The sequence below is a fragment of the Plectrocnemia conspersa genome, unplaced genomic scaffold, assembly GCF_051122295.1.
Source record: "Plectrocnemia conspersa isolate PC_06_02 unplaced genomic scaffold, ASM5112229v1 ptg000009l, whole genome shotgun sequence".
Taxonomy (NCBI): Eukaryota; Metazoa; Arthropoda; class Insecta; order Trichoptera; family Polycentropodidae; genus Plectrocnemia; species Plectrocnemia conspersa.
In genome coordinates this window covers 7,611,729-7,635,535 of record NW_028277173.1, presented here as the reverse complement: position 1 = coordinate 7,635,535, position 23,807 = coordinate 7,611,729, and the positions used below count along the sequence as shown (strand labels likewise).

Sequence of the window (23,807 nt, the reverse complement as noted above, 5' to 3'; positions counted from 1 at the left end):
TAAAAATTACAATATTTCTTAAATTTGGTATATAAATATAAAAGTATATTTACTTTATCAGACGAGAGGATAAAACCTCTATCGATCGGTTCTATATCTTCATCAATGGCACCTTGAAGATATACTGGATTGTTGATTTCTATGTTGTCTTGAAGATGTGAATGGCTGAATGATTTACTGAAATGAAAAATATATTAGTTTGTTGCATAAATATAATCCCATTGGTCTTTGCGTTTTTTTTCTTACATATGCAAAAATGAATAACTTTATAAATTAACGATAATTTCACTATTCTTTCAGTGTCTGTTAACAGTAGTCGTACCAATGATATTTAAGTAATAGGATATTTTTAACCCTAAAATAACAATGGCAGTGGAGATAAAATAATCTCAGTTAAGCTGTATGAGTTTCAACTCTCATAATGTGACAATAGCTGTTAAAAACATCTGTAATGCAATGGGCGGGGATGCCATTAAATTTAGAGTCAAACGTGTCTCTAAAAATTTCGTTCCAATAATTTTGACATTAAATATCCTTAGAGGTTGTTAGTGAGGATTTAGGGCTGTTATCAAAGTAGCTCCGAGATTAACGATACAAAAGTTGCCACAAAAGCTTAAATTTAAAAAGTTAGGTAAGTTGTTAATTGCATAATATATGTATCTCATAAATTGTCTGAGGAAAACCTCGCACAGCGGGTCTCAAAATGCCAATAATTAATGATTCTAGAACACAAATATTTATTTTTGAGTCGAATTGTTACTCAAGGTGAAAAGTGGACCCTTTACTTTAATACACAACGTAAAATGCAGTGATTGGACCCCCAATTCCAACCCCGAGAACAGGATTACATCCCAATAAGATAATGTTATGCATTTGGTGGGATATGAAAGTCAGAATTCTTTAAGAGTTTACTTAGAATCATTTTCATTGTTCAGAGGATCGAGGACTGGAAGAAACGTTGTACATAAGCCGGTATATTATTTCTAGTCAGAAGGAATATTAAAAATCTGCTCCAATATAAGAACCAAACAAACAAAAAATATGGGGTCTAAAGCTACGGGCGGAATCTTGCTCCGCTTATGACTTATTAATAAATCAATCAAATTTACCTTCTTCGCCTATAGACCAAAAATAGTACTGATAGAACGGCAACTACCAGCATGATTAGGAAAAATGATACTCCTACTCCAGTCCATATTTGTTTGGATCGTTCAGTCGCCATCTGTTGTGGACTAAACAAGCATCTTGAACCGCCAAATCCGCCGATGCATCTAATGCGAATAAAAACAATAAATATTATGAAATATATAAGAGAATAATCACAGTAAAAAGGGACACAAAAAATATTTTACAAGCATTCCGGTTCTCCTATTGGCGTCAATCTGCAAACACCGTTGCTTGGATGACAGTATTTCCAGCAAGGATCCTGCTTGTCACACAATTCTCCTCGCCAGCCGCCGAGACAGTGACACCGCGGCTGTCCTATCACCGAATCGATTGAACACACTCCTTTGTTTTGACATCTGTCGGAGCAGGGGCTGTCGTGACCGACGTAAATCTGAAATTACAATATAATGCAATCATAATACTCTCAAAAAATTTAAATTGCTACTATTCAATACCTTGCAGTAAGCTCCTCCCCATTGCGGCGGACAGCGGCAGACGATCGAGTGTGCCGTCTTTGTGCATGTTCCGCTGTGTTCGCAATTATTTCCTCCCTCAGTGCCGTTCAGATTGCATTCGCCTTCACGAGGTGACATGTTAGACTGTTCTTCTTCTATAAAAAATGTTTTATTATAAGAATTTATTCTTAAAATATTATTTTATTATAGCTAAACAAACCTTTCGATATGTCGCAATTGTTTCCTTGGCACAGACGCTCTTCACAATGATGGCCGGTGAATCGAGCAGGGCACACACAGAATACTCTTCCAGATGATACGTGACATACACCTAAAATGACAAATAATTTTGCATATTAGTAAATGCAGCTAGTGCTACAAGCGCATATTATCAAATGTCGTTTTCCAAAACAGGTTTCTGTAATTAAGGCGATATTTCCATAATTGTTGTAATAATAAGTAGATAATATTTATAATTAAAATAATAATGTATTTTTTAATAGTAACTAACTTACTGTTATATGTAATTTCAACTTAAAAAAAAAGTAATAAATAAATAAATAAACCAGTGCGATTACATATGAACGCAACTGGGAGATCAAAATTAGTGAATATTGTATAATTTTAATTGAGGATTATTTATATTAGCTATATGTGAAGTAATTGTTCTATAAAATTATTTGTTGGTGTATTACTGTTGGACAGATTAAATGCGAGCGAGCAAACAATGATCAAAACAGTGAACACCCCATGAATAACTTTTCAGAAAAAATCCGAAGATTTACCCTAAATAAATGCACAAACAACTCGTTATATGGAACGAAGAATTTATAGCACACATTTTAATTCCAACTGATCATCACAGATTAGGTTTTCCTAAATTTTCCTAATCTCACGTCATGTTACAATGGTATATTTAAAAAAATAATTATGTTCTTTTTTCTTTGTAATGATTATAATTACATTTTGCCATTAAGATATATGTATAATAAAGAGGCAATTTCAGATTTTTAAATATCATTAATTTTATTTTAGAAAATATTGAAAATTTATAAAAAACACAAAGTAGTTGAAAATCTATAAAAATAATATGGATAAGAATTAATTGAAAACCATTACATTTGAGCTTAAATATTCATCTTCCATAAAAATGAGCAAAGCTGATTACAAAACGATCACTGATAATACAAAAGGATAAATAATTTGCCTTTTTTAGTACAAAACTTTGAAAAACAATAATTTCGGAAAAATTTTAAATCAATTCTCAATTTTTTAAAAATGGTTCTTAATTCTAGAACTAAATTAAATAATTATTATGTGGGGAGCCTATTTGAATATTCATTATTGCCAGCACATTTTTTGGCGGACCGCGACAGGAAGACATCGACCGGCGGTGCCTCGTCCGCCGATCACTAACATCGTTTTTATTAAAAAAAACACAAACTCTTTTTTTACCATTTTTTAAAATTTATTTATTAAATATTAATTTAAATTACTTTATCTGTGAAAGGAGGAATAAGTAGTATCAATTATTTTGTGGAATAAATATTTTTTTATTTAAAAAAAAAGTCATTTTATGTTTTAGTTATGTCTTAAACATCAGAAATGATGCAGCTAAAATCATAATGTAATTTTGCATGGGAATCATGGTTTTTTGTATCTAATTTCGAATTTTTGTAACATGTTATTTTAACCACTATTATTGTACAATATTTGCGTTAGTACAAATGGTCATTATTTTTTTCAACAAAGTCTACTCGGTTTTTTAAGAATGTAAGATCTTAGAATAATTTTAATTCGTAGAACTCATGTGAATATGTGTTTAGTTTAGTTGAATTTACCTCAAAGTAAATAGTTCGTAAATCGATGCCCGATCTACAGCACACGCTATCTTTTATTATTAAGTTATTTTAGTATCACGATAAACTAAACTATAGCAACCTTACTGCTGCGTGTTAATAATGTTTTAATTGAATCATTGCGTCCATCTCTAAGGAGCATTAGGTATGTGTAATAAATACAAATGCAATTACCAGTAATCTTTAGACGAGATAAGAGGAAAAATAAATACCGATTGACCGTCTTCGAACACTTCGAAGAAACGTATTTTTTGAGGTCGTTGGGTATTTACAGCAAAAAAAACGGTTGCATCACGATCGCGAGAAAGGCGAAAAATAAGGACTTCTTGCGTACAAAATGAGGTTATGCAACTTTTTTTATAAGAAGTTATATGTACTACACATTCCGAGAAGACAATGCTTTTATCGAATTAGCGAAGCGTTGCCAAAACTAGTTTTGATCGGTAAGTATGTGGTTCGCGGAACGTGCCAGGAAAATCCGATGTTTTGCTATAATGATTATGGAAAAGTTTGCGCATTGAATGCATAATGAGATAATGACCAAAATGATCGAACTTGATGCAAAAATAGTAGAAAGTTTTTAATATGCATTACTTATTTTTAAACTTTCTTTAAATAATGGTTAAAATAATTGAAGCTTAAGGCCTTGGACATACTAGTGTTCGTGTCGCTCCAGTGAGTCTGAGGTTATAATTTAAATAAAATTGTTATTTTATGCAACTTTATTTTAATATTATGAACAACAATTAAATAATGTAAGATTTATAAATTAAAATACGCCCAATTATTGAGACAGGAATTGTCGTTTATATGATGGATTTAATTGTCATCGCAATTTTTAACTTATGTAATAACAGTATTTTATTGCTTTCATAAACATAATATTATAAAAAATATAATATAAACTGTATTATGATCTATTTTATAGGAGAAATTCTAATATATAGTTTTCTATCAGTACAAAGAATTATTGCAGCATTGAATTGTAATATTCCATATTGTGGCGATTTTACTGAATTTTATTTTAAAAATACGTTTTTTTATTTTTTAGTATCACAGATATTAGGATTTGAAGGCTTATATAAACATAAAAAATATTAAAAAGCATATGGTCTTCAATATGTATCAGATAAGAAACTTCCACAGATATTAAGTTTTAGTAGCGGGCGGCAAAACAAAAGCAAAAAAATATATTTTATACTTTTTTATAGCAATGGTTTTTTCGAAAAAATATTAGTGCATAAATAAAAGAAAAAAAATATTAGTTCGATATTAATGCAATCGGTGATGTACACTCAGTGTACATGCAAAAAATGTGTCATATAAAATTAGAAAAAACACGAATATTATTACGAAATAATCATTATATGTAATAATAGTCGAATTCGAAACAATTCAACAATTAATGAAATGTAAATAAATGTATTGAATATTGTAGTTGTTTTGAATAGATACAGAAATTTTATTAATGTAAAGCATAATTATATTTGATTAACCAGGTAATAATCATTGAACAAAAAAAGTTGGAAATCACTGACTCACATTAAAAAAAAACATGGTAATGACATTGAACTTTAAAATTCGGTTGTCCTAACTGGGAGGTCAAAATATGTGATTTATTTGGGTTTTTCGTTGGATTTTTTTTAATTTTCACAGTAAAAATATAAGAACAGTAAATAACACTGACATTACCGAAAAACCGGATTGCGATGTATCGACGCACGACCAGCTAGCAAAAAGCTTCGATTAACACTGGTCTTACTAGGTCCACTGTCATATGAATCATCACGGTTGATTTGAATGATCTATGGATCGAAGGTAGGATTGGCTTGATCGCACGATTTAATTAAAACACGGATAATAAACAATAGTCAACAATTATCTTTCACGTCCAATATAGTTAATATATTATCACTGGAATTAAATATAATTTATACGTATGTATGTGTAGCGAAAACTTTAGATAAATGTCTGGTTTCGAGAGTTAAAATAATGGTTATTTGTGTAATAATAAATATTAAATTATGGACAATGTTTAAATTGGAAGCTAAACAAGGTTTCAAGCAAAAATTTCGTTTAGATATATGTAAACATTATTAACAATGCCAAGTGTCCAGAACTATCAGAAACTGCGCGCGTTGGGTGTCGAAAAAAAGCAGGTGAGATATTTCTACGACGAATAAGTCGATATCTTAATAAACACAGACTCAAATGCATCGAGATCCATGTGGGCTATGTTGGAAATTTATATTAATCTCAATCTATCACAAAATAAAATTATTTTACCTTAAAGATTTGTTTATTTTTGAATTACAAAAAGTTTTACAATTAATGTTTGGATTTGTATAAATTTATTTTTATTATAATTGCAGTTAATTAACATCAATATTTCATTTTAAGTAATGTAAAATCAGATTTTTAAATAAATTTTTCGATACATACATTGGATTTCTCTAGAAGTTTCCCGAAAAATTGACTTTATAAATTAAATAAATTAGTTCGATAGCCAGCCTATATTCGCTATATTGTTTCAAAATGGCGGTTCTGTTATAAAATGTTAAAGAAAAAAGAAGTGAAAAAGGTTTAAACATAAAGATTAAAATAAAAAAAAAATGTTTTTTGTCATTTAAGTTTTTGAGGACACGATAACTGCCGTAGTTTTAATTCTATTGATAAAAATAGATCTTGTTAATATCTCAACTATGTTCATTAGCCAGTCTGATTCGCCATCTTGTTTCAAAATGGCGGCTATACAAATTCATTAAAAAATCGAAGTAATTAGTTAAAAAATGTTTTGTAATAGAAATAAAAAATATATATTTATTTATAATATAATAATTCTAAAAATACCAAAAAAACGATCAACTCTAAATACTGAGTTGTGTATTATGACTATCAAAATTTTGTACATTACAATTTAGGTATTAAATTTTCCTATTTACTTCTTCATTGTCTACAGCCTAGTTGTTATTTTTTGTTTTGCGAATTTTATCTTCTTATTTATATGCTTTTAATGGTTCGGTGATTATTGCGCAAACGAAAATTGCACAGCGAAATTCCGAACATAGATGATCAATATACATATATATGTATATTTAAGATAACGGCAAAATATATAAAAAATAATGTCTGTTTATATCACAGATGGCAATATGATTTTAATTTAAAAATATCTTGTTTTCAAAATACTTTATAATTATATTGATAATTTACATTGTTGAACATAAATGTGGTGAACAACTATTGCTCACATGGTAATTCGTCACATGAAGATTGCTCACGTGGAATATTTCTCACACGAACATTGTTCACAAGGCAACTTTTTCACACGAAAAACAAAATTTATTTATTACAAAAAGAAAAGTATTGGAAAATAAAAATTTAGATAAATGTATATATAATATATATATAAAGCTTAGAAAATAAAGGGTTGTACAGAGCTGTGTACAATGGGCAGTTTTTGAGTGAAACTGTCCAAAGCATGGTCGCTCAACACATTACGTTTTCTTACACAGGTCGCAACGCCAGCGACCTCGATTATGGCAAATAAAACAACGCAATGGTTTTTTGATGAGTTATTTTTTCACTCTAGTCCAAGTATTTTTCGTTTTTGTCCGTCGTATGCCTCGAACAATCGTCCGTCTGAACAATAATTGATCCATACGCGTCACCTAACCAGTCTTGCTGAGTAAAACATGCAGTCGCCAAGCATTAGAAATGGTCATATCCATTAAAGTAGGTGAAGATTACCTACCACCTTTTTTCCTCTTATAAACACCTGGTAAAGACAAGTGAACTGATCCATTTGGTCAACACCACCCATTCCTCTGTAGTAATTTATGAACAGTCTTGGAATATTGAATTCCACCTTTTGCTTTTGAGTCTTGCACCATCTTTTCAGTTTTCCCAGAGGCTCTATACTGTCAAAATTGGTTCCTATAGTAACATTTGGGACAAACGGCATCTTTTCCAGCAGAGATTTTACGACTCTCGCGCTGAGAGGATCAGCATAAACTTCCATAGACTTACCGCAATAAACATCAAATGCATAGCAGTAGCCGTCTGAACTTGTTGCATCCCAATTCCGATAACCGAATCGCACAGGTTTTCCCATAATGAATTGTTTGGCTGAATGATGGCCAAAGTATTTAATCATAGATTCATCCACAGGCAAATTTTCATGAAAAACTCCCCACTGGCACAAGTTTCTCTGAACAAAATGGCACAACGGTCTCATTTTATCATTCAAAAACATGATAGACAGTGTATCAAGATTCATTATTATCATCGCCTGAAATTGTGCAACAATGCGGACTGAACAATTGGTTGACGGTCAGATGCCCATTGTACACGCTTGTGTAAAGGGCAATAAAATATAACCTAACATACGATAATTGAAAAATATTGGCATACTAATAGTATCTCACGTTATAGTCGAGTATAAATATACATAATAATAAAAAAATAAGTCAAAATATTTTATTATTTATAATAAAAAACGAAAAAAAAACATTTTATCTAAATAATCTTGTTTTAAATCTGTATTACGATGACATTTATTTATGCATTATTGCCAGATTTTATTTTTTATAGTTCACTACTATTATATAGTTTCGAAATAAGTAATTACTTCCTTAATAATTATAAAAAGAAAACACCAAATCATGCACCGAACAGGTGTACACAAGCGTGTACGGTGGGCGGTAATGGGTTAATATGGTAAAAAATTTTGAGCATACCAAGTTGTAATATTAATAACAACAGGTGTAATTAAAATCAAACTTTGTACTGATTGTAAGTATGAGACACACAATGCTCTATACTTTTTAAATTAAAACAAATAGATATATTTTAATGTTAACATAAAAATATTTGTATGTATGACCATTATTCATTATTCAAACTGTATTTTTTGATTTTTTAAAACCTTATGTACGTATTCGAATATTTTAATAATTTATCATTAACTATTCGATATTCGAATACTTGAAAAAAGGAATATTTGGAAACTCTAGATACAACAATATTTGAGAACACTATAACTTATGCAAAAAAGAGGTATGAATTAACCAATATATTCTATATTATTAAACGTAGATAATTCATTAAATTTAAAAGATATTATTCTATCCTAAATATGTATGAACTGCGCGTACTGTTGTATTTTATAAAATCTGATGCTATGTTATTATTAGCAATATAAAAGTAACTATTAAAAAATATATTAAAATAATTTAGTTAACTTTAGTAACATTAATAAAATATTTATTATTTACGTACGGATCTGTGTATTTCTTATCTGATGCATACTACACAGCATTAGCTTATTTTAACAACAAAATAGAAGTCTTCAAATAGTTACCACACTAACATAAAAACAAGTGATTTCTTTTTCACCTATTTATGTTAGCATTATGCTAACGTATTCGTACTATTTGACATACACATAAGAGCATCGAATAAATTAATTAAAACATACTTAATGTCAAGGGCGTTGGTGTACATTTTATATGAATAAACCATCAAAATACAAAAACATTAAAAAATCACTAACCGTTATTTTTACAAAAATCTTTGCACATATCTTCTTCGCAGCGACTTCCAGAACGACCAGCAGGGCAGTGACATTGGGGTTGATTGCGATCGTTTACTTTGCAATAGTCCTGATAAACAATAAAGTTTAACATAGCAACAGCGCTTGATAATGTATATGTATACAAGTAAAGATAGAATTAATACTAACATCGTTGATGCAGTATCCCATGCAAATATTTGTTTGACACTGAGGTCCCTTCCAGCCGTCTACGCATATGCAACGAGGGAAAAATACAGGGGTTGACTCATATCTGCAAGTGCCGTTGTTTAGGCATTCCATTCCGCCGCACAATTCGCAATGAGAGCCTATAAATTTAAATATTTTGGAATGATTATACTGTTGCAAAAGATTCTGTATTTTACTTATTTAATATTTAAAAATAAAATTATTACTGAAAGTCTTAATTTTTATATAATAAAAAATGTTTCATTTAGATTAAACTATGTTAAGGAATGCCTCTATAAAAATATGCAGAATAATATTATACAGAAAAAAAAAGTTTGAGACATTGGAATTAATAATTATAATAATAATATATATTGATTGCAATCACATGTTTACTGTAATGCTTATCATTGTCGAAAAAATAGTCAGAACTAAGCAGCGATCTAATAAAATATAAACAGAAAAGTACATACCAGTATATGGTATTTTACAATGGCATCCTGTTTTCGTGCAAGAGCCACCATTTTTGCATTTTCCTTCGCAGTCAAGTACTGGAGTTTCGCATCGTTCTCCAGTGAATTGTGGTGGACAGGCACACTAAAATAATATTTGACTGTATTTTATACTCAAGATTTTTGGTTAATGTTATATAAAAATTATAAGCACCTTCAGCGATCCGTTAGCTTGTGGATTACATGTTCCACCATGCATGCACCTTCTAGCGCACCTGTACCGTTCGCAACGTATGCCACCGTATCCAGGCGCGCATGCACAACGTTCGACTCCGTCGATAGCTTCGCAAGTTCCACCCGCGGCACAGTGCAATGAACACGACATGACTGTAGTCGACCCAATAATGCACTTCACTTCAGACTGCATGCAAAAAGTATTATTATAAATTTGTCCAATAGAAGTGAATTTCTTAATCATTGATTAATTAATAAAATTGAACATTAGTATTGTATTCCTATCTTACTGCACAAAAAAATATACAGAGAAGCAATAACGTAAGGCATACTAAACAAGTTTAGTAGAAAGTATACGATAAAAATAAGATCTGGCCTGTACACACTATGAATTTTAGTCAAAGCTTACAATGCTTCATTTCGTGTAAACTTTCACTAGATAATGCATGCTTTAACTAGTGAGTGTGTGAGCTCTCCGACATGAGCTAGTTACATTAGACATGAGCTAGTTACATTAGCAATGAACAAGAATTGACAGACGAGCGTGTTTGACAACCAACCTAATCGCGAACGACTAATCGTAGAGCCAATAAAAAAAATTAGTGTTGGTCAGAACAGTGAACACCCCATGAATATTTTTTTGCAACGGTTCTACTCAAAAGTAGGATTATATAAATTGGCACCAAGATTTACTTTGCATAAATGGTTTAAAGACTTATTAACCCCTTCCTGATCATGTCCGAGTTAACTCAGAAATTTGTATTTTGTGAATTCTCATCTTAAAAATGATCATAGCCTTTTTTCATTAAAAATTAAGTTTGTACGAATATTTTTAAATGTTTTATAACGGCTGCATTTTTTTATACCTCTGCTTAGGAAAGGGTGGGTCCGTGCCAGACGTTTTTAAGTTATTTTTGAAAAAGTACTGTGACCGAGAAGTGGTTAAATATATAAATTATTTAATTTGAATACTTTGACAAACACCAAATTGTGAGATTATACAGTGTCTAGTTACATTACTTATTATTTTGTGCACTGTAACTGAAGCGATTTGACAGTGCATACATAGACTAGTTAATGTATGCATTTTCGAAATTCATACATAAAGCGTAAATTCATTCTTATAATCTATAACTCAAAATGTACGATGTATTCTATTGAATCGCAAAAATGATTTTAGGATTTTAAAAGCCAGTGTTGTAAAATGATGTATTTTAGGAAGAATTTTTAAATTTTATCTAAGTACACCAATACCTCGTTATACGGCTGCTCTTTATACGACCTTTAGCTATAACGGCCCTCTTCAATTAAGGTACGTTTTCGATTTACGGCCTAAAATGTTTCGCTATAACGGCAAAAAAAGAAGTGAAAAATATTTGCGAGACAATAACCTAAGCAACAAGGCTTTGCTAATTTTGGATAATGCACCAGGGCATCCTACTAATTTATCCGAACTATCTGAAGATGTCATGATTGAGTACCTTCCGAAAAATACAACAGCTCTGATCCAACCAATGGATCAGGGTGCAATAGCCACTTTTAAGGCATATTACCTACGCCAAACTTTCCGACAACTTATAAGGGAAACCGATGGTAAATCTTCAATTAAAACATTTTGGAAAAACTATAACATCAAGGATGCTGTTGACAGCATCAGTGAATCATGGAAGGAATTAAAATTAACAACAATGAACCATGTTTGGAAAAAAATATGGCCAGAATGTGTAAAAAGTACTGATGCAGAAGTTAATTGCCTTCCTGAAATTAGGCAAAACATTTTGGATCTAGCACATGGTCTCGGCTTTGAAGGTTTGAACGAACTTGATGTGCTTGATCTACTTGAAGCTGATAGGGAACCCCTTTCATATAAGGAACTCATTCAGTTGCAAGCAGAACCGGCATTTGATGAAGAGACAGAGCCTGTTGTATTCAAACAGCTAACATCAAAAAAATTGTCAAAATCTTTTTCCTATTTCGAACAAGGAATCAACATATTCCTTGAAAACGATCCTGACGTCGAACGTAGCACTAAAGTTTCTCGAGGAATTAACTCAGCCATTAGCTGTTATTAATCACCGAAGAACGAAAGAGACAAAAAGGCAAGACAAACAACGTTGGACGTTTTTTTTTAAGCCAGGCCCATCCTTACCAGCGAAAAATGAGAAGGACAGTGATCTGCAGGTTACTATTTCTTCATCGTCTTCAGATTAAAGCCATTTTAAAAAAAATTATGTATGTATTCATACACATATTTTATGTAACGTGAAGTTGTTTCATTTTTGTTTATGGATTATTTTTGGTTTTTGGAGTCTGTTATTATTTTATGTACAAACGTATGTACTTGTTATGTATGTATTTTTGATTTAAATGAAATAAAAAGATAAAATGCATTTTAAATGATAAACCATGTTACATATTTAACAAATTTGGAACCGATCCCATTGAATTTGTATTATAATAATTGATTCGTTATACGGCTTTTCGTTTTGCGGCCAAGTTTCGTGGAACATATCTAGGCCGTAAAGCGAGGTATGGGTGTATTAAAAAAACTAATTACAAGTTATCATATTTCTGTGTCAAAATTCTTGTTATATTGTAATATTAGTATTATCAACATATTATGGTGATTTAGACATTACAGATTTGTAGATTTTCATGCATATGTTAATTTATACTTTTATGTGATATTTATTTACACCATTAAAATTAAATCTAAAAAATGAATTACCTCGGCGCTGCTATTACTAACGATTAAACCATTTGGGCATAAGCATCTTCTTCCGGGATCTTCAGAATGTAACACACATAGAGTACTTTGATGACAAGGACTAGATTCGCAGGCATTTGTAACTGTTTCAATAAAAATAAAACATTTTTAGAAAAATATTTATAATCAATACAAAACATATTCTAGAAACATACTATTTTGATTTTGTATCTGTTGTTGGATGACTGTCATATCGGAGATTTTATTGAGACCTCTCACAAGATAAGTGAGTGGATCTCGTCCGAATTTATCCATTTTCAAGACATTCTGACCGTAAAACGTCGACAAGAATATAGTATCTTCGAAGATGGTTATTTTATTCGGTTTTTCATCTATTCATATAATTTATTAATAATATATTTTGATAACTATATAAACAAACGTTTACTTACCGAAATTAAAATGCTTGATCAAAATTCGATCTGTTCCGTCTATCTTGATAGACTCTAAAGTAGAACTTTTTGGATCGCTCCAGTACAATCTGGAGGCCGGTATGTCCAGAGCCAAACTAGTAGGCCATTGTACATCATGTGAAACTAGAACAGTTCTAAAAGTACCTGATAAAGATGCTCTTTCTATCTTAGGTACATCGCCTAGAGACGCCCAGAACATATGCCTAAAATTAAAAGGGTTCAGTGAATCATATGATAGACTTGTCGTAATTATTTAACTAACCTTGTATTCGGATTTACGACTATATCTTGAGGTTCGTGTAATCCCGATACGAGAGTGGTTCGCATGCGACCTTCAATCGTAGCAGCTCCGATTGTTCCCGGAGCATTCACATGACCGCCGCCTTCAGTCCAATAAATACGTTTAGAAACCCATTCAATAGCAATCCCTCTCGGTTCTGTCATACCACTTATCTAAAAATATATTTATTATTAATATATGCATTAAAAATATTATTAAATTATCTTACAATAGTTATTATGGATTGATCGCTGATGTGAGGCACGATCGCTTCATGTTTGATGATATCTTGAGTGTTAGCGACCAATTTAACGATTTTCCTTTGACGGTGTTCTGTCCAGAATATCTCAGTTTTGTTTACACCCCACAGTATATCATGATATCCGATTTTAAACCTAAGAAAGTATTTTATAAAGTATTGTATAAATTTATATAAAAAGAGCTATTTATAAAACTTTATTTACCCTGCAGTAGTATGGTTCCGTTGAAGCAAAGACGTATGCGAATTATTATCCGCTTTATGTGGATCTAAGATACGGAGATCTGCGTCGCTCGTTACAATCAATTTAGCATTATCACCCATAGCTTCACATGTGCTTTTATTTCCGTAGCTTTTCATGTGATATCCTGGAGCACATCTATAATATACGTATACAAATTTAGAAGCAGCTCGTTTTGTATTATTTAATAAATGAAGTAATGATATATTTACTTGCAAGAGTAGCGACCCTTTTTTTCAACGCATAATTGAGAACACGTTCCGATAGAACATGCCGATTTTACACAATCAACTTCGTCTGATGTATCTCCGCAGTTGTCAATGCCTATGTATGTTTTTATTAATTAATACAAAATTTGGTATGTCATTTAATAATTTATTATTTACCATTGCATGTTAAATTCTTAGCGATGCAATAAGTATTTGCACATCTGAATTGATCTCTCGTGCAAAAACCGCTCTGTTTACCTATATAAAAAATAATCTTATCATAATTGAAGCATAAAAATATAGATTATTTAGTAGGAATTCTTACAAAGGAACAGATTCTCATCGGATTGATCACCACAGTCGTCTTTTCCATCACACCAATTGTCCATTGATATGCATTTATTATTGAAACACCTAAGTGTGTATATACAAATATATTTATAAATAAGCACACGGTTATAAAAATATATATTGAAGAATAATAACCTGAAAGCTGAAGGTAGACAAACGTGATGAGCGCACATTGTGCTATTTTCGTCAGATCCATCACCACAATCGTCTTTATTATCACACTTCCAACGCTCAGGAATGCAACGTCCGTGAGATGAAGCACAAGCAAACATTCCAACGCCGCAGGTGTTACCGGAAGTTCCATTTTCGTTATATTCACAACCAATTTCATCAGATCCATCGGCACAATCAATATCACCGTCACATTTCCATTGTCTAGAAATATGAACAATTAATATTAACAAGCAATGTAAAATAATTAAAAGTAACAAATAACTTACGCAACAATGCACAGTTTTGGATCATGGCATCGAAACTCGTTGGCATTGCAAGAAGTGTTACAATGTAACTCGTCGGAACGGTCTTCGCAATTGTACTCGCCGTTGCATTTGTGAGATCCTCGAATGCACCGACCGTCCAAACATCTGAACTCGCTCTCAGAGCAATTGCGAGGTGAGCAATTTTCTTCATCGCTCTTATCGCCACAATCATCATCATAATCACAATGCCATCGGCCAGGTATACATCTAAAAATAATATTATTATATACTATACATGATATAAAGGAGAGATATAAATATTGCTATAAAATATAATAAATAGTTTAAAGCAAGGGGGGATACTAGTATTTATTTTATGTCTTACTCTACAAATAAACATTTAAGAATACATACTTATTATTTTTACATCTGAAATACGTGGGTTCACATGTAGGGGATATCTGCGTTTTACATGAAGGTGGTTCATCTTCTCCTCCAGGACAGTCGTCGTCGCCGTCGCATTGCCAAGATAATGGAATACAACGACCAGAATTACACCTTAAATATAATAAACTATGTAATATTGAAGTGTATATGCGTACATATGACAATATTTCTGCAGTAATTCATACTTATTTGGACTATACTTAAGTTTCAATGGTTTTATCATTTATTTGTTAATTGTATAATATATTTAAATTAATTAAGAAATCCTCCCGTATATTTACTTACTATACAAGAGTTTTTAAAGTAACTTCCAGAACAATAGAAAATAGGGTAAATTGTCCGATAATTTACACAAAATTTAGCACTACGATTATTTTCGCAGCTTTCATACACCGACACTGATAAGTATTATATATAAATTTAAAATATAAATATACCTGAAGGAATCGGAGCTACACTTCCTATCTTTGCACTTTTCAGTCTCATCTGAACTATCACTGCAATCGGCATCGTTATCGCAAACCCATGTGTTCGGAATACAATTCCCGTTATCGCAATGGAACTATTTAAAAAAAAGTATTTTTATAAGACTCGTTTTAAAAGTAATATAATTTTTAAACTAACATGATTTGGTGCGCAGGTTTCCGGTGGACAGTTCTGTTCGTCGTCACCCTTCGGACAATCTTCAGTACCGTCGCATCTTCTAGCGCTCGGTATACATCGATCTGATATTGTAGCATTGCCTTTGCATTTGAATTGAGACGATAGACACGTGAACTAAAAATAATCGCATTTAAAATTCATTCTGCAGCATTAAATAAATTATATAATTTACTTTATCGCAGTCGAGTTCGTCGGATCCATCACCGCAATCGTTGATGCCATTGCAAAGTTGTGACGGATCAATGCATTTGGTGTTGGAGCATTGGAATTGGCCTGGATTGCAATGATAGCTCGGACACGATGGTGGCTCATCAGATCCATCGCCACAATCATCCTTAAAAAAACATATATTATATATCGCTACTGCCATTAAGCTACAAAATTACTTTAAGATAACATACTTGAGTGTCACATCTCCACCAGAACGGTATACACTTCAATGCTTTCGGACAGATAAAATGCGCAGTCGTGCAGTTTGGTAAGCAATTATATCCGTCGTCGGCTAATATGAAGTTTTCAGGACATACGCATTTGGCGATGATGCCGTCAGTTCCAGGAGTCAATAAACACAGACCGGAACAATTGAGCTCATTGCAACGCAATGATCTATCTAAGAATTTACATAATATGATGATAAAATATTATATATATACATCTAGTTAAACTTACTCGGTACAGGTCTCTGTCTATAAGGATGATAGATTCTAATATCCATCGGTTTATGTACTAATTTCGCCATAGTTCTGCAAGGCGTTGAAGCGTTTACGTATGCGCCAATTTTGATAAGGGTCACGTCAGCTTGACGATCGGCGAGTTTCGGATATTTTTCACAGCGTTCTATGGTTTTTGTTTCCCAGTCGCTCCAATATACATAACCTTCCCAAACGGCAATTGCGAAGATGTGATGCAAATTTAAAGACGGATTTTTAGCTGAAAAGTTTAATTATAATATGATATTACTATATATATATTTATATACATATATGAGTTTCTCTTGATACCGGAGTATAATCTTGATAATTCTAAGATACAATTTCAGATACAAGAAAGAGCCATAATACTTATATTAGCATGCTGATTAAAAGACAAACCTCTATTAAACAGTATTCGGACATTTTTGCCATCTAAGTCAGAAACGGCTATATAATCTTCTTTGGCGTCAGCAAAATACAACTCTCGACTTTCGTGTGATATTGACAAAGCATTAGGCCAACCTAAAGACGAGTTTATGATCACGTGTGGATTGGAACCGTCCATTCCAGCTCTACCAATATGAGGAAAGTCACCCCAATCTGACCAATACATCATTCTAAACAAAAACATAAAAAAAACATATCAATAAAATCTTCTAGAGATATAAATGATCAAAAACCCATTACCCATGTCTTGGATCGAGTGCTATCGCTCTCGGTTCTTGAAGCCCTTGATTCAATAGTATTTTTCGGTGGCGTCCATCCAATCTGGATACTTCGATTGTGTCATGGCCTTTATCACACCAGTATAGATTACGGCCTACCCAATCTACGGCAAGACCGTCAGGATTTTGTAGAATCTGAGAATGTAACACTTGATAGGTGGCATTTGATGTGGCGCCGCCGATGTTCGTAGTGTTCATATCGCACAATCTTTTGATATTGGATCCTTGATTGGTTGTCACGTCTGACCAATATATACACTGTCCTGCCCAATCGAAATCTAAGCCCACTGCATTCGTCAAATTATGAGCAATCAGCGTAGTTTCACCATTAGCCAGGTTCATTTTACGATTATAGTATCGGTTTGAGAATATGATTGATGCTGGTACTCCTTAAATGTATATAACAATAATTAGATGAGCTTTCATCCATAGAAATTAATTATATATTCAGATACTTACTACTATTGGCTTTGCAGTTAATTCTGTCATGCTCTAATAAGAATCCATCTTGACACGAACATACAAAGCTGCCTTCAGTGTTACTATAAGTATTATAGATTGATATTAAGTTTTGTTTTTATTAGACACATTACTGGTTTTGGTATATTTAAACACTTACCGACAAACTTGTCCACATGGGTAATCGGCACATTCATCAATATCTACGCAAAGCCGTTTATTTTCCTTTGAAACCTTATAACCTTTCTTGCATGAACACACATATCCTATTTGTAGATCTTTGCAGATGTGAGCGCAAGTCAGTGGATCCAAACATTCATTTATATCTATTAGGATTAAAAGTTAAAATCATCGTATAATATATTACTATTAAATTAGATTTAATAATCTTACTGCATAGCTTTTCGTCGCTAAAGTCTCCACAATCATCACGGCCGTCGCATAGCAGAGTACTGTTAACACAAGCACTGTTTTCGCATTCAAACTCTGTTTTAGCGCAAGCGCCCACTTGTTTCGATTTATCTGCTAAAATCATTTTTTAGTCAAGTATGGTATTCATAAAATAAATTAAAGAATGAAGATAAAAAGCATACCACAATAGTAAGAATCTTCATCAGAACCATCCGTGCAATGATTGAAGCCGTCGCAAGTAAATATCGACAAAATACACAATCCTGTGTCATGACAGGCAAACTGTCCATTTTTACAAACTGTATTATTTCCCATATAATTATTGCAAGACGGCGGTTCGTCTGAGTTGTCACCACAATCGTCGTCACCGTCGCAATAATAAATCTGAAATAAATTAGTAATGTAGAATGAAATTTTGTATAACTGGTGTTGCTGTGTTAATTAATCATCTCGATATTGATTTGTGAGATTAGGAAAAAGTAGGAATACTTAATCTGAGGTCAGGGATGTCATTTCAGATTTTTTCAGGGGGTGGGGTAAAAGTTGGCCAGTCAGTAGTCGTCTTTTTAATATTGCAATTTTATTAAGATTCATAATATTTCATTAAATGACATGCATTTTTCTGGCCAAACTCAAGAAGGTCTTGTTTAGAATCCACGTTAAAAGCAATAAAATCGTGCCATTGCTGTCGCAGTGAAAACGCTCGGTTATCTAGAGTTTACATTAAGACTCTTTATAACAATATCACAACTTACAATAAGTGAGAATCGAATGAGGCATATCTAAATCGAATTTTGACCAATAGGAGAGCGCAAAAAACAATTATCCCTTCTCAGAAATCAAAAATCCACGACAAAAGCAATAAAATCGTATCGGCGCCGTCGCAGTGGGACCGCTCGTAACCGATTTTATTGCTTTTGACGTGGATTTTTGACTTCTGAGAAGTGATAATTGTTTTTGCGCCCTCCTATTGACCAAAATTCGATTTGAAAACACTTTAACTAATACTCTCATATCAGAAGTCCGTAGTAATATCGGTAAGAATAGCTATCATATTTTTATCAAGTGCAGACTAACTATGGTTCTCTTCCGCTTATTTCCCCCTAAGAGATAAATTGGCTTAGTTTGTATTTTGGACTTGATCTAATGAAAGTACTTAAACTATAATTAGTTTTAAAATTATTATTAGGTCAAGTTTGGGTTTAGTTAGGTTTGGGTTTGAACAGCAAATGGACGTTTCGTAACTGTCAAATTGAGTTTCATAAACATGTTAGAGCAGCATTTAATTTCGCTAGCGCCCATCAGTTGAATTATATTTTTGCTAGTAGAAATATATATATCTATTATTGAAAATGAATTTAGATTTCACTAAAATTCGATTTGAATACACTTTGACCAATATTCTCATATCAGAAGTCCGTAGTAATATCGGTAAGGTAAGCTATCAAATTTTTAAAGCATAGACTAGGGGTGGCCAACCCGCCTTGAAAATTTTTCCGGCCCGCGAGATTCATCACACTTTAACAAAATATATTTATTTTATAGTGGCCAATACACTACAGACAATTTTTCACTCCAAAAAATGTCTATAGTGTATCTAAATCTAATATAGGAATATATAATTTTACATGTGGCCTGCGGAGTTATGATGCATTTCCGAAGTGGCCCGCAATAGCATTTGGGTTGGCCACAAACAAACTATGGAGCAATATGCGAGATGCAATAGCTGTCTATACTTTTTCTTTTGCTTATTTTCCCTCGAGAGTTGAGTTGGTTTAGTTTGTACTTTTGACTTGACAAAAGTACAAACTAAAGACTTAGTTTTAGAACTTTCTTTAGGTCATGTTGGGTTTGGATGATTCGTGTAGGTTAGGTTTGGGTTTGAACAGCAAATGTGCGTTTCGCAACTGTCAAATTGAGTTTCATAGACATTTTAAAGCAGCATATAGAAATATATACATATATATATCTACTGGTGAAATTGTATTTGAACTTTACTAGTGAAAATATAACTTCACCGAAAAATACGCATATACATGTTAAGTATGTAAACATAGTTATTACTATGTATGAAAAAGTTGAAATCATATAATTTTATTAGCACATTCCAGATAAATTATATTTTCACTGGTAAATATATACATTACAGGTCAAAAGTTCAAGAGCAAACTATTTTTTGTTGATATTCTTAATATATATGGAAGAAAATTTCTGTTGAGTAAACCTTCTAATTTATTTTACTTGAAATTACTATATGCCGATTCCGTTGTTTTGATGTAATTATAGGATTTCTAGATCGAGGTTTATCACAATTTAGTCCTGTATCTTTAAAATTTTCACATCTTCCTACATGGTGATCTTAGAGATATTTAATATTTAGGCAATATATCGCCGAGTTCTGTTGAACTGGTGAAGAATGACAATTGCAGTGCTTTTTTCTGCCATCAAATTATTTTTCCCCCCCATTGTAGCAAGAGATTTTTTTTTTCCAGATGGTGATTTGTATAGTTTAGAATATACGTAAATGAATGTGCATAGATAAAAAATTAAAAGAGTTGTTAAACTCTTGCCATTGCATATGTAACAGTTGGACCGGATTAGTCATGCTTGTCCTTTTTACCACTCTTTGCATGGAATAGAAATTGCGAGTCTAAAAAAAATATGCCTTAATATTATTATTATGGATAATACAGAAAATAGTCGATTATTTAATTGGGTAACAATATTTTTAATAGCTATAATAAATAAAGGTGGATTCGTGACTATGAACGTCGTTGCAGGTTTTGATCTTAAACTTTTGACCGGTAGTATATACTGATGAAAATGTATTCCGATATGATTTCACTGAAATGATATATTTTAAAAAATATTTTCAGGATAGATTCGAGACTTTATTTTTAGATTTTCTTTGAGAGATAACCTGATAATTTCTGATTTAAAATCAAGGACCTCGTTTCAGCTTTTGTAGTAGTAATTGTAATATTCACCTTAGCTGTGCAACGTCCATTGGCGCATTGAAGACTATGGGGAGAACACGAGATTGAACCGCATCCGGCAGCAGGAGTTTCATCTTCGCCTCCTACGCAATCAGCTTCTCCATCACAAAGCCATCCACGAACAATACAACGGGGTGTAGTGCCACATTTATATTCATTCTCGGAGCAGGTTCTATCGATGCAATGAAGCGATTCATCTGAGCCATCGGTACAGTCCGGACTACCGTCGCATTGCCAACTTGCTGGAATACATTCTTCACTACCGCACGTGAATTGATTAGAGCGGCATTGATGTTCTTGAATTTTTAAAAGAAATATTATTAATAACTACATAAATCACAACTTACATCATATTAAACAGACTTACTGCAGTTTAATTCATCAGAACTAATTCCGTAACCGGTTAAGCGACTGTCAAAGCAATCGTCTTCACCGTCGCATCTCCATTGAGCCGGTATGCAGTCGTTTGTGCTGCACGCGAACTTATCCAGAGAACACGTCACATTCGCCACAGGCGTCAGTTTAACTGAAATAATTTTCAATGAGCATTTATTATTATATTACATATATATTGCGATGCATACAGTTGCAATTTTCTTCGTCGCTATTGTCCAGGCAGTCGTTTTGACCGTCGCATAACCAGGATAGATGAATACATGGCGATGTATGAAGACACCTCCTCAAGTATGTATTATCAGGTGGAATCTTTTCGCCCAAAGCGTTAGGAGCCAGACAATCAGCTAGATTGCAATTTTTTTCATCTGATACGTCGGGACAATCGGCTTTCATGTTGCAAACCATATCTGAACTGATGCAGTGACCAGATTGACATCTGAAACATATATATGTAGTTTAAGGACAAAATTAATGAGTGGATTTAAATTTTTATGAATAGAGTGATACCTGAAAAAGTCGCCTTCGCAAGAACACGAAGCTTCGTCGGAATCATCGCCACAATCATTTTCTCTATCGCATACTTTGTGTAGTAAAATGCATCTGTTATTTGTGCATTGGAAGTAGCCGTCATTGCATTTTCTTGTAGCTATAATATAAATGTATAATTAAATAATAAAATCTTTTGAAGTAACAATTATTTTTAAGCTTTACGGAAAAAATTGTAATTCAGTTCCCAGCGAAATAATATAAAAAATATATTTATGAAGTAAATATGCTCGTGAATAAGTCTAAAATGCCTTCAGTTGATTAGGGACATCGGTAATTTATTTTATTTTAGTCATTACATCTACTGAATTAAAATGGATAGATAATAACAGACGCTTACCACAATAATTCTCATCTTCGTCGCTTCCATCAGAACAGTGATTTATACCATCGCATGTTATCTCAAGTGGTATACAGCCGCCACTTGAACATCTAAATCAACATGATTTAATTAATAAGCATTTATTATAAAAACAAGTATAAATATTTATAAGATAATATTTACGTGAATGTATTAGATGGTATCCCTTCTTGACATTTAGCCTGCGTACTTATACACTGATGCCCGTCAGCTGCGAGACGATAACCGGTCTTGCATTCGCAAACAACTTGACCGTGCGCGTTTAACTTGCATATCTCTGAACAACCTCCATTCATAACCAGACACGGATTTAGCATGCAGTTCTCGTTATCTTCCGCAATGGCAACAATACCCATCGGTTTCGGTATGTCTTTTCTGAGCCGGACAATATTCAGACCTGAGATTTTATCGGCTCTTATCACGGCGCTCAATACCCAATCTGTCCAAAATATTGAATCTCCGTATATAGCCAAGGCGAATGGATGAGCTGGTGTTCCTTTAGTTATCACGACTCTCTTCGATCCGTCGTATTCGGTTCTTTCAATCTTATCCAATCTGGCGTCGGCCCAGTAGAGCTTTTGAGCTTTGTGATCCAGCGTCAAACCGTTTGGCATTAGAATATCGGTAGTGATGATAGATTCTTTATTAAAACCGTTAGTGTAAGCCCGTTGTATGCTCGGTGAGTTTGAATTCCAATTCGTCCAATAAATTTTCCTAAATTTTAAAATAAATCATAGCACCTAGCATTTATAAATATAAATTAAAAATATAAGAACTTACATCCGACAGCTATCAACGGCAATACCTCTAGGTTTATCGTTCTTTTCTAGCTTAACAACTCTTTCTACAAGTGACGGTTTCGTATCGTTCAATGAAGCAACAGGATAAACGAGTACTTTAGATCTATTGGCATCTGATGCAGATGAAGCCTTAGCTTGGAACGCTTTTGTCAAGTTCAGCTTGTTGATTGTAGCATTGTTGTTGCAGGTGAAATATAGATAATTCGATAGCGAATCATAAGCAAGCCCTTCGACACGTCCTTGATCTACAAAAGCAAATAATATTATATACAATTATTATTATTTTATTTATGCTAACATACTTTCAACTATCACAGTATGTCCAGATCCATTAAAGAAAGCAGCGTTTATAGAGCCTATTTGGATATCGGAGTAAAATATTCGTGATGTTTTATAGTCGTACGCTAGACCAATAGCGTTTCGCAAATCCCTATAATAAATTTA

General features: G+C 32.7%; 1 protein-coding gene across 4 annotated transcripts in view; it reads right to left on the bottom strand.

Moving 5' to 3' along the window:
• Positions 1-23,807, bottom strand: part of LRP1 (LDL receptor protein 1) — a 68,281-nt gene that overhangs the window by 883 nt on the left and 43,591 nt on the right. For 2 of the 4 annotated variants that reach the window (XM_088193193.1, XM_088193197.1), the window contains 40 exons: positions 23,666-23,793; positions 23,344-23,608; positions 22,708-23,277; positions 22,543-22,634; positions 22,164-22,302; positions 21,845-22,092; positions 21,628-21,786; positions 21,252-21,556; positions 18,447-18,648; positions 18,247-18,378; positions 18,014-18,179; positions 17,854-17,936; positions 17,357-17,783; positions 17,069-17,286; positions 16,647-16,907; positions 16,379-16,587; positions 16,150-16,311; positions 15,939-16,091; positions 15,752-15,876; positions 15,282-15,425; positions 14,889-15,134; positions 14,584-14,823; positions 14,423-14,511; positions 14,275-14,355; positions 14,101-14,212; positions 13,853-14,026; positions 13,618-13,783; positions 13,371-13,561; positions 13,088-13,311; positions 12,851-13,027; positions 12,657-12,778; positions 9,909-10,115; positions 9,716-9,839; positions 9,225-9,382; positions 9,036-9,144; positions 1,843-1,953; positions 1,623-1,777; positions 1,353-1,558; positions 1,110-1,271; positions 54-177 (listed from right to left, as the gene is read on the bottom strand). In XM_088193193.1, the coding sequence (XP_088049319.1) occupies positions 54-177; positions 1,110-1,271; positions 1,353-1,558; positions 1,623-1,777; positions 1,843-1,953; positions 9,036-9,144; positions 9,225-9,382; positions 9,716-9,839; positions 9,909-10,115; positions 12,657-12,778; positions 12,851-13,027; positions 13,088-13,311; positions 13,371-13,561; positions 13,618-13,783; positions 13,853-14,026; positions 14,101-14,212; positions 14,275-14,355; positions 14,423-14,511; positions 14,584-14,823; positions 14,889-15,134; positions 15,282-15,425; positions 15,752-15,876; positions 15,939-16,091; positions 16,150-16,311; positions 16,379-16,587; positions 16,647-16,907; positions 17,069-17,286; positions 17,357-17,783; positions 17,854-17,936; positions 18,014-18,179; positions 18,247-18,378; positions 18,447-18,648; positions 21,252-21,556; positions 21,628-21,786; positions 21,845-22,092; positions 22,164-22,302; positions 22,543-22,634; positions 22,708-23,277; positions 23,344-23,608; positions 23,666-23,793 (7,366 nt within the window). The remainder of the gene's footprint in view (positions 1-53; positions 178-1,109; positions 1,272-1,352; positions 1,559-1,622; positions 1,778-1,842; positions 1,954-9,035; positions 9,145-9,224; positions 9,383-9,715; positions 9,840-9,908; positions 10,116-12,656; positions 12,779-12,850; positions 13,028-13,087; positions 13,312-13,370; positions 13,562-13,617; positions 13,784-13,852; positions 14,027-14,100; positions 14,213-14,274; positions 14,356-14,422; positions 14,512-14,583; positions 14,824-14,888; positions 15,135-15,281; positions 15,426-15,751; positions 15,877-15,938; positions 16,092-16,149; positions 16,312-16,378; positions 16,588-16,646; positions 16,908-17,068; positions 17,287-17,356; positions 17,784-17,853; positions 17,937-18,013; positions 18,180-18,246; positions 18,379-18,446; positions 18,649-21,251; positions 21,557-21,627; positions 21,787-21,844; positions 22,093-22,163; positions 22,303-22,542; positions 22,635-22,707; positions 23,278-23,343; positions 23,609-23,665; positions 23,794-23,807) is intronic. The other 2 variants (XM_088193194.1, XM_088193196.1) reach the window with 2 other exon arrangements.